This window comes from Zonotrichia leucophrys, chromosome 9, assembly GCF_028769735.1.
Source record: "Zonotrichia leucophrys gambelii isolate GWCS_2022_RI chromosome 9, RI_Zleu_2.0, whole genome shotgun sequence".
Lineage (NCBI taxonomy): Eukaryota > Metazoa > Chordata > Aves > Passeriformes > Passerellidae > Zonotrichia > Zonotrichia leucophrys.
Window position 1 is genome coordinate 4,340,921 of NC_088179.1, and position 10,217 is coordinate 4,351,137.

The window sequence follows — 10,217 nt, forward strand, 5'->3', positions numbered from 1 at the left end:
CCCCTGCAAGTAAGTTCCTGTTCATGAAACCCCACAGGACTGGCTCTGTCCTCCTCTGCTGAGCCAGGGCAGCAGAGAGACCTGCTGGGAGCCAGGATGGATGGTGGATGGAATGTGGCCATGCCCTGGGGACAAGCAGAGGCCATGCCATGCTGCCAGGGCAGCACCCAGTGTCCCTGGACAGAGGCATTGTGTCCTCTGTTCTCATCCTGAGCTCCAGCATCCTCCTTCCAGGGGCTGCCTCACATAGCCTGGCATGGAGCTACTCCTGATGTTTCTAATTCCTCCTGTGAAGGTTGCTGTGTGCAGGGATCATGTGGCTGAGGCACTGAAAAGCTGGTGAACCCTTTGGCTTGGCTGGGCCATGGTGGGGAGGTGAAGCTGTGTTCTTGGGTGGCCAAGGTGCCACTCAGGTCTGGGAGTGTAACTGAGAGTGGAGCCTGGCAGCTAAAAGGACATTTCATGAGGAAACTGGTCCTTTGCAAGGCTGCCATGATGGAAAGCTGTCCTGAGTGGGATGGGGAAGCAGATGGTGATGGGGACACCACAGCTGAGGAGTGGGACAGTGCCCCACCACCTGCAGTGGGTACCAGGAGGATGCACAAGGGAACTTGGAAAGAAGGGGTTAATGAGATCTAACAGAGAGCTTGGCTTTGAGCCCAAGGAGAGTCCCACAGCCCTGCACATAAAGCCACAAAAAGGTGGCACTAGGCCAATTCCAGCCATGTGATAGGAAAGGTGGGACAAACAGCCAACACTCTGGGAGGTGAAACCCCAGGGACAGACTGAGCCGTGAGCACAGGCTGCCCAGCTGCAGGTGGGTAACTGTGCTGGGGTGGCCTGCTGTCATCACAGCCTCTTCCATTCCATCCACAGCGGGGCTATGGTGGCAGCAGACCACTCAGGTCAAAATCCTCTGGTAGAAACAGGGCCCTGGAGGTGCCTGGTGCTGGAGAGTCTGTGCCAAACAACCCCAGTCTCTTTGCAAAGGGCACAAAATGATTCCAAGAGGTGGTGTCAGTGTGTAGTGCTACAATGGTATTTTCAGGAAAATACCAGATATATTTCAGGAAAAGTGGTGGAACAGGCAAAAGACTCAACAGATCCTACGCTGTATTCCAGAGCTGCTGTATTTGAAGGGGAAAATGCTCACTCGGGCTTATAAATTATCAGCCAGATATTTCTCATGAGTTTGGAGAAAGCAGGAGGCTTGGGAGAGGCAGAACTTTGCAAATAAACTCTGCCCTGTGAGGAAGTGATTTTAACTGCTGATACTCGTTTTTATTTTGAGGGTGTTGATCAGCAGCATGAAGCTGAGATAGAGGCTGATCATCATCCGTGTAGCCCAGGCATCAGTACTGGGACCGCTCCTCTTCCTTCTTGATAGTGGCCTGAATAACGGGGCCCAGGGCACCCTCAGCAAGTTTGCTGGATTTCCTGCAATGGGAGGAGCTGCTGAGATGCCAGTGGGTGACTTGTGCACCCATAAGGACCTCAACAGGTCTTGTGGTCCCACATTTCTCAACCGGCTGGAGAAATGGGCTGATGGAACCTCCTGAAGTTCAACCAGGGGCTGAGCAGAGTCCTCTCCCTGGGGAGGTTCAGCCCCAGGCCCCAGCACATGGCATGGAAACCAGCAGGGACCGCCTGGAAGGGATCTGGGCACACACTGAGGTGTGCAGCCCACTGCCAGGTGGGCTGTGTGCCACAGGATCTGTCTCTGTGGATGGGGGAGCTCCTGGGTGTGTCCCTCAGTGCCCTGTGATGTCAGGCCATGTCACTCATGGTCATTGTGACACCACCTGCGTAACTATAACCACCAGCGTTGGGTAGTGCCAGCACACTCAGGCTGTGACCCAGAGCAGCTGAGGAGCTTCCAAGCGCTGCCAGCATCTGAGGAGCCTCTGTGCTACCAGCGTGTGGGCATCTTCTGTGTGCTGTCAGTGACCGAGGAACCTGAGTGCTGCCAGTGGCTGAGGAGCCTCCAAGTCCTGCCAGTGAGTGAGGAACCTCCAAGTCTGCCGTTACTGAGGAGGAACCTCCAAGTGCTGCCAGTGACCAAGGAGCCTCCAAGTTACTCCAGTGAGTGAGGAACCTCTGAGTTACTCCAGTGACCGAGGAACCTTCGAGTTACTCCAGTGACCGAGGAACCTCTGAGTTACTCCAGTGACCGAGGAACCTCTGAGTTACTCCAGTGACCGAGGAGCCTTCGAGTTACTCCAGTGACCGAGGAGCCTTCGAGTTACTCCAGTGACCAAGGAACCTTCGAGTTACTTCAGTGACCGAGGAGCCTTCGAGTCCTGCCAGTGACCGAGGAGCCTTCGAGTTACTCCAGTGACCGAGGAGCCTTCGAGTTACTCCAGTGACCAAGGAGCCTTCGAGTTACTCCAGTGACCAAGGAACCTTCGAGTTACTTCAGTGTCCGAGGAGCCTTCGAGTCCTGCCAGTGACCGAGGAACCTCCAAGTTACTCCAGTGAGTGAGGAGCCTCTGAGTCCTTCCAGTGACCAAGGAACCTCCAAGTTACTCCAGTGAGTGAGGAGCCTCTGAGTCCTGCCAGTGACCGAGGAACCTCTGAATTACTCCAGTGAGTGAAGACAACCATCTGAGTCCTGCCAGTGAGTGAAGAGGAACCTCCAAGTCCTTCCAGTGACTGAGGAACCTCTGAGTCCTGCCAGTGACCGAGGAACCTGAGTGCTCCCAGTGACTGAGGAGCCTACAAGTGCTGCCAGTGACTGAGGAGCCTCTGAGTGTTCTCAGTGACTGAGGAGCCTCTGAGTCCCACGAGAGGTTGAGGAGCCTCCGAGTGCCCCCAGTGGAAGCCAAGCCTTCGAGTCCTGCCAGCGGCTGAGAGCAATCGAGCCCGGGAGCAGCAATGGCAGAGGTCAGGGAGGAGCCCCCCGCGCCCCGAGCCGTGCGGGTGTGCCGCATCTGCGTGGATTTCCTGCAGAGCCCCGCTGCTGCCGTGGAGCCCTGCGGACACGTGTTCTGCCACGCCTGCATCCAGTCCCAGGCCGGGCCCGACGCCGCCGCCACCTGCCCGACCTGCCAAGGGCCCATCGGGGGCATCCGCGTGCTGCAGGGCCAGGAGAGCCGGGCCGGGCTGGCCCCGCGCCGGCCCCGCCGCCGCCTCCATCCCTTCGTGGTGCGCTGGCGCCAGCGGCAGCAGCAGGAGGCGCAGGAGGATGCGGCTCCCGGAGGCGGCCGGCGCCGCAGACTGGCCGATGGGGACAGGGCCCCGAGCCCTGTGCCCCGCCAGCGTCCCCGGAGAGAGCTGGATGACCTGCGAAGAAACGGGCTGGGACAGCGGCCACCGAGGGGAATTCAAGCTATGGCCGCAGGGGACAACCAGTACCGCAACCTCGTGTGATCTGATTTGATGTGGATCGTCCATGGCCCGTCCGAACTGAAAACCAGGATGATGAGAAGGGCCTCGTCTGATTTCTTCTGCCTGTTGTTTGCACATTGCTTCAAGACTAGGAGAGTGGGAGCTGTGGGAGGGAAAGCATATAGTTTTAGAAACTTGGGGATAGAGTAGGATGTTGATATTAGGAGATTAGGATATTAGGAGATTAGGATATTAGGATATTAGGATGTTTGTTAGGATGTTTGTTAGGATGTTTGTTAGGATGTTTGTTAGGATGTTCGGATGTTTGTTAGGATGTTCGCTCTGAAATAAACTTTTTTTTATTCAATTTGAAGTGTTAGAAAGCAGCATTCTTTATTAGCGCTGGACACACAGAAGTGTATCTCCTTTAATCTGATGTGTGTGGTGAAAGTTCACAACAGGGTATTTATTCCATCCTGATCATACATATTCATTACAATGTACCTCCCAGCTAATACGCAAACACCATTTCCCTAGAACTAATTTGATGCATTCGCCTTTTACTGGAAGTCCTTTTTTGGTCCTGGAGGTCATCTAAAGGGGGGGGGTCTGGTGGTGATATTCACTGAATGCTTCAATATTACTCAATATACCTTTTTTGAACTTTTTCTTTGGGGATGCACTATTGTTTTTTGTTATGTAATTTGCAAAAAAAACTCCTCTGTAGTCCTCTATCTTTTTCTTCACTGGTCCCAGCTACATACCTCCTTTATGCACACCTTTAATCTTTTTCGCTAGTTAGCCTTAAAGCTCTATTCAGTAACTTCAAGGCAACTGAAAATTTCTAGTCTCTGTGTTATTTATCAAGTACACCCTTTTACAGAGACTGTCTCTTTTAGGCAAGTCCCAATACTTCATTTTCCAGCCCAAAGTGCTGCAACAACTATAACAGTTAATACAAGTACACACAATGATTAGGGTGAATGCCACGAATGCATAACAAGTCAAACAAACATTAATAAGGGAAACAAACAGCAATAACTACAGCAGCCCCAAACAGAAGCAGTGTCAGCCTCTCTCGGCCGTGGGTACTTCCCCCTGCGCTGCAGTTCCGGGCACGGCCGGCAGGGGCGCTGCTGGCTCCCGGCGGGCAGGGCAGGGCGGGTGCTGTGATTGCCCCGCGCCTGCAGGGGGCGCTCCGGTGCCAGCTCGGGGAGCGCGCGGTAATTAATGGTGGCTCTACCGTGACGGGCAGGGACGGAAGGAAGGCTTGCTTTACAATCCATGGTGGTAAATGAGATTTATCAAACTCCACAGCTGTAGTGGGAACCACAGGGCGTCTCGGCAGGCAGAGAACGAAGAGCTATAATGCAGGGAATGCTCGGAGCAGTGCTGAAGAAGCGGCGGCGACAGGGAAAGGCGGTCTCGGCGTCCCAGGGTTTTCCCCTGAGGCAGCCAGGCAGATGGTGAAAAGCCCCTTCTTTAGTGAGGTAGGGTGTTAATGGGGTCCCAATGCAACAGCAGAGCTCCACTTACGGTAGAAGAAAGGCAGCAGAAGGCAGAAGCCCACAGTGGCGATGAATTCTCCCCACAGCGACTGCAGCTCTCTCCCCTCCGAATATTGAGCGCAGTAAAGACAGGCCGGACCCAACGCCGTTTCCCCAGTCCAAATCTCGAGGTATCTCTGCCCTCCACGGGAAACCTCAGGTAGAGAGAACTTAGCCAGGTGCACCCTTCCCCTGAGCTGACAACTTCTTTCGTCTCTCTTAAGTATCCAGTCATTACTGTATCCTGGCAACACGTATTGGGGAAAATTCCTCGAGAGAAAAACAAAAAAATCCAGCTCCTAAGACCCCAACAGGGGCCATTCTTGCTTGATTATGTGCCGCTTTGCTCATCTCTAAGGGGATATATCCGGGAAAGGGAATGGAAAAGGGAAAATCCTTTAAGACTCTGAGCATATTCTGAAGGGACTAGCATCCGCTTTCCTCACGGCCGGGGTGAGGACAGAGGCTGAGGTTTGGGGCAGATCCTCCTCCTCTCTCCTGGCCCCACAACACCCCTAGGGCTGGAGGAGGCAGCCTTGGCCACCGGCTCAAGGGCACTGCCTGCGGGAGGAAATGGACTTGGCTGGGATGGATCTCATATTTAGGGGGTTTCCTCTGAAGAAGCCCGGATCCCTTTCTGCCCCTCCATTCAGGGGCAGCTCCGTCAGCACCAAACTCCCGCCCTGCTCTCACCCGGCCCTGTGTAGTGAATGAGTAAAAAGTAAATGATATTTTTCTTCATTGCCTCTTCGAAGATTCAAGTTTGAAAATTAAAGTTTTTCTCTGCCTCTAGCAAAAAGTTTAATTCCTGCTTTATTTTGGAAAATAAACCCTGTTTGAAGTCAGGAAGAGAACTTGTAGTTGATACATCAGGCGACCAAGCAGCAAAGCTTTATATATGAGAAAATCAAGCAATAAACTTTTTGATACATCAGGCAAATTTCAGCTGGATTCCAACGACCAGCTTTAAGGGAGCAAACATGAATCTGCCCACGGGCGTGCTGTTGCTTTGAGGTGGACATGACATTGCCACTCTCAAATAAGCAAGTGCCACAGAAACTGCGGCTGCTAAATCTACAAAGTGTGGGAGTCTTTGCTGGCTGCTCGTGCCCTCCCACAGTGCTGGTCCAGCTGTCTCCACTGGCAGCTGTCAGATGGAATTCAGAAGCTAAAGACCCATTGCACTCTGTGAGGCAGCGCTGGACCCATGGTGGTAACACCTCCCCTCTGCTTCACTTAAGTATTCTTGGCTATCCCCACTTTTCTTTATGAAAAAAATAAAGGTTGAAATATCGCTTTGGATCCCAACATTTAACCTCGTTTGTGTTTTAATCTCGCTTTCGGGTATGTTTAGAATCTAATTCTTTCCTCAATTGTGGATCGAGGCAAACTTGCCTCTCCTCCCCTTAAGGGGGATCTGAACACGCCAGCACCGGTCTGGGCCGGACTGGAGACATTGGGTGCTTTGATGGAAGGCTTCTCGTCCCCTGTTTCCCCTCACACAGGAGCTGCCGTGCGACCGGGAAGGTGCGGTCCCGGGGGTGTCCAGGGGCTGTTTTGGAGTGTCCAGAGGCTGTTTCGGGGTGTTCTGAGGGTGTCCCGGGGCTGTTTCGGGGTGTCCCGAGGATGTTTTGGGGCGTCCCGGGCGCTCCCCTCACGCCGCTCCCCGCTCCGGAGCACAGCGCCCCCTTGCGCCTCATCGGGGACGCGCCTGCACGCGGCCCCGCCACGCCCCTTGGCCGTTGGCCACGCCCCCAGCGCAATCCCCCCGCTGCCGCCCGCCATGTCGGAGGAGAAGCCCCCGGTGAGGCGGGGAGTGCAGCCGGAGGAGCCGGCGGGACGGGAGCGGCTGGAAGGCGGGACGGGAGGAGCCGGCGGGAGGGGAGGAGCGGGCAGCAGGGAGAGAGCGAGGAGCGGCCGCCTCTCCTCGTCCCGGAGGGGCGGGACTGTGGTGCGGCTCCGCCTCGCCCGTGGCGCGAGGCCGCCGAGGTGTCCCGGCCGGGGGCAGCAGGAGCGGCTGAGGCGCCGCGGGATGTGGCGGGGGCTGTCCGGCCCGAGCGGCGCTCTGAGCCCGCCGCATACTGCAGTTTTCCGTCCAGGAAGGTGCGAAAACGGAGAACGAGCACATCGAACTGAAAGTTGCCGGGCAGGACGGCTCCGTGGTGCAGTTCAGAATCAAGCGGCACACTCCGCTGAGCAAGCTCATGCAGGCGTACTGCTTCCGACAGGTAGGCGAGGGCACGGCCCCGGGCTCCGTGCGGACTCCCACGGACCCAAAGGGCTCCGATACCCCGGGGAAGCGTCCCCGTGTTGGTGGAACCCTCGCTGCTTCTCTGCCCGCATCGTGGAACATGCTTGTGGGCAGGCTGAGGGTGTCCAGGTGTGTGGGAGAATGAGGAGCTGGGATGCTGAATGGAAGCTGCCTCTTCCTCTTCAGATGCTCCCTAATGTCCCATGACACAGTTACAAAAATTCCTCCAGTTCTGATCCTGACTCATAAACAATGCACTAACCCTCATCTCCAAAAACTTCATCAACTTTGAGTGCATTTTCTGTTTGGAAAACGGCACAAAATTAATTCTTCTATGCCACAGCTTCCTCATGCATTGTTTTCTTCTCCCCTCCTGTGTCTCCTGCTCCTGTTGCACAGTTGTGACCTGTGTCCCACAGGTGTCACAGGCTATTCCTTAGTGCCATCCTGAACTGAACAGAAGGATGAATCCCACAGCTCAGTTCCTGAGCCTGGAGCTCCCGATTTTACACAGAGCAAAGGGTCGGCATGTGAATGGCTTTGGAAACAGACAAACAGACTTTTGTTTGTCCTTTGTTACTTGCAGGATCCTTTCTTTGCTTATTCAAACTTTACACTCTGCCCTGCTCTGTGCCTGCTGCACCCTGACACATCTGGGGTTTTGGAGAGGTACAGGAGTTCTGGCATTCCTGTGTGTGACACAAGTGTGAATCACATGGATTTTAGAGGGCAGAGCAAGGTCCTCAGTCCCTGATGCAGGGAATAAAGACTTCCTCATGTGATTAAACACTGTCAGAACAGGATTCAGTAGTGTGGTAACTCAGGTTTTAAGGGCAATGTAAAGTTACCAGCATTTGACCTTCCTCAATGTAGACAGCAAGACAAATGTGCTCAGTGTCCTGATGGTGAAATCTTAATCAGAGAATCACTGAATGGTTTGGGGTTAGGAGGGAATTTAAAGCCCATCCATGGGCAGGGACACCTTCCACTATCCCAGGTTGCTCCAAGCCCCATCCAGCCTGGCCTTGGACACTTCCAGGGATCCAGGGGCAGCCACAGCTGCTCTGGGCACCCTGTGCCAGGGCCTTGCCACCCTCACAGGGAAGAATTTCTTCCCAATACCTAACCTAAATCTATCTTCTGTCATCCCCCTTGACTTTTGAGTGTTAATTTTGTTGTCATATGTTCTAACAGTAAATCCATGAACACTTAGTCTGCATTCAGAAATCAAGTGTGGTTTCTCATCTGTAACTTTGAACTTGCAGGGCTTGTCAATGAGGTACATTATGTTCCTGTTTGATGGAAAGCCCATTAAAGAAGCAGACACACCTGCACAGGTATGAAAAACACTCTTACTGCAAATTGCTACACAGATATTCAGGTGTCTGAGTGGTGATCAAAGGGGCTTGAAATCAAAATGATCCTGAAATAGTTGCTGTGAGTTTAGCATGTTCCAACAAATTCGTGCAGGATGACTGATGGAAAGTGTTTCATGTCTTAGTTAATTAAAGTTATTCCTGAAATGCTGATTCAGAGCAGAGAGCCACGTGCTTTTGTCAGCATGTGTTTTTCAAGTTTTCTGTATTACTTATCATTTCTATGTTTTTAAGATGTTAAAATAATTCCTGTGTTACTCCCACAGCTGGAGATGGAACACAACGACACGATCGAAGTGTACCAGCAGCAGACAGGAGGAGGATGCTAAGACACAGCATCTTTTGGAGAACAGTTTGAGGATCCTCATCACTCCCTGCTCTCTCATCTCTCCTTGGATTTGCTGTTTTATTAGGGAACAGATGAACATGCCAATCACACAGGGTTCTTTGAAACTTCTCAGGATATTTACCAAAGTTGCTTGTTGTCTTTGACGTTCTGTGTGCACAAGTCAAAATAGTATCTGCAGGGATTGAGCTGTGTCTGAATTTCACCATTTAAAATTCAGATTAAGTAATATGTGTTGTCTCTCTGTTGTTAGCCTTTTTTAAAAAAATACTGTTTGTATTATCTCTTTTTTTTCTCTCTTTAAACTTGTGGCCTAAGCATTCATCCATGTGTTGGGACACTGAGTGTTCTTTCCTGTCTCTGGTTGGTTTTATCCCTGTTTTAATTCAAACTATATAAATAGTTCAATGTATTTTCATGCTAAGTGTGAGTGTAAAAGTTTCCTTGTAAGATGTGCGTGAGAGAAGGGACACAGATACAGGTTTAAAGTTTTTAGCTCATGTTACAAATTCATTCAATCCCTTGGGCAGCATCCTGCCCTTGACTGGGGCTAGAACACAATACAATGCTTAGGATAGGGTTTAAATACTTCAGGTTTACATGTGGTTTTTCATATTATGATAAAGTAGGCCAAAATATACTTTTTTAATGCAGAAATGGTTTTTTTTTTTGTCCTGCACTATTGCAGAGCTGGAGGTAGCAGCAGGGCAGCTGGTCCAAAAACTTAATGCTTGTGATAGAGTAGCTGTGATTTTTTGTTGTGCAAGGTGATAAAAATCCCATCACTGAAATTGCAGCTGTTTGCTGAGGGCTGGGCAGCATCGCTCCCTTTGCCCAGCTCCCTTAACTTTGAGTCTCTGTGGGCACTGGAAGTCCGTGGCCTCAGATTTCTTTTTAATACCTCTTTTTTTTGTATATAAACTTTGTAAATGAGAGGGGGAAATACCTTTTAATGTCACCAAACTGTGCAGAAGAGCTAGTAAGCGAGGAGAGACATTTAAGTGTCGTGAAATAAATTGCTGTCCGGCCCCTCCAGCCTTGCTGAGGTTTAATTATTTGTGTGGTGTTTTGGGCTCCAGGAAGCCCGTTTTGAGGAATTTTGACTGAGGCTGTCCTGCTGCTCCATGGAATCATCCCCAGCCTTTTCTCTTTACATTTGTTCACATTAGCTGTGCTCCTGCTTGCTGAAATCTGGCTGGAAAGGCAGATTTCAGCATATTCCCTTTTCCAGGGTGGCGGTAGCTGGGCTGGGATATCCCGCGGATCCCCTCAGGGACTCGGGCCGGGCTCTCCGCTCTCTGTGCAGGAAATGCCGTGTGGGCGCTGCTCCGGGCAATCCGCTCCGCATACCCCCGCTCCATGGGGCATTT

The 10,217-nt window shown here is 52.1% G+C and overlaps 1 protein-coding gene across 1 annotated transcript; it reads left to right on the forward strand.

The window, feature by feature from the left end:
• Positions 1-6,641: 6,641 nt before the first annotated feature.
• Positions 6,642-9,882, forward strand: LOC135451439 (small ubiquitin-related modifier 3-like). Its single transcript, XM_064720613.1, has 4 exons — positions 6,642-6,678; positions 6,962-7,102; positions 8,391-8,462; positions 8,768-9,882. Exons 1-4 carry the CDS (start codon positions 6,658-6,660, stop codon positions 8,828-8,830), a joined length of 297 nt encoding a protein of 98 aa, XP_064576683.1. The 5' UTR covers positions 6,642-6,657; the 3' UTR covers positions 8,831-9,882.
• The last annotated feature ends 335 nt before the right edge of the window (positions 9,883-10,217 follow it).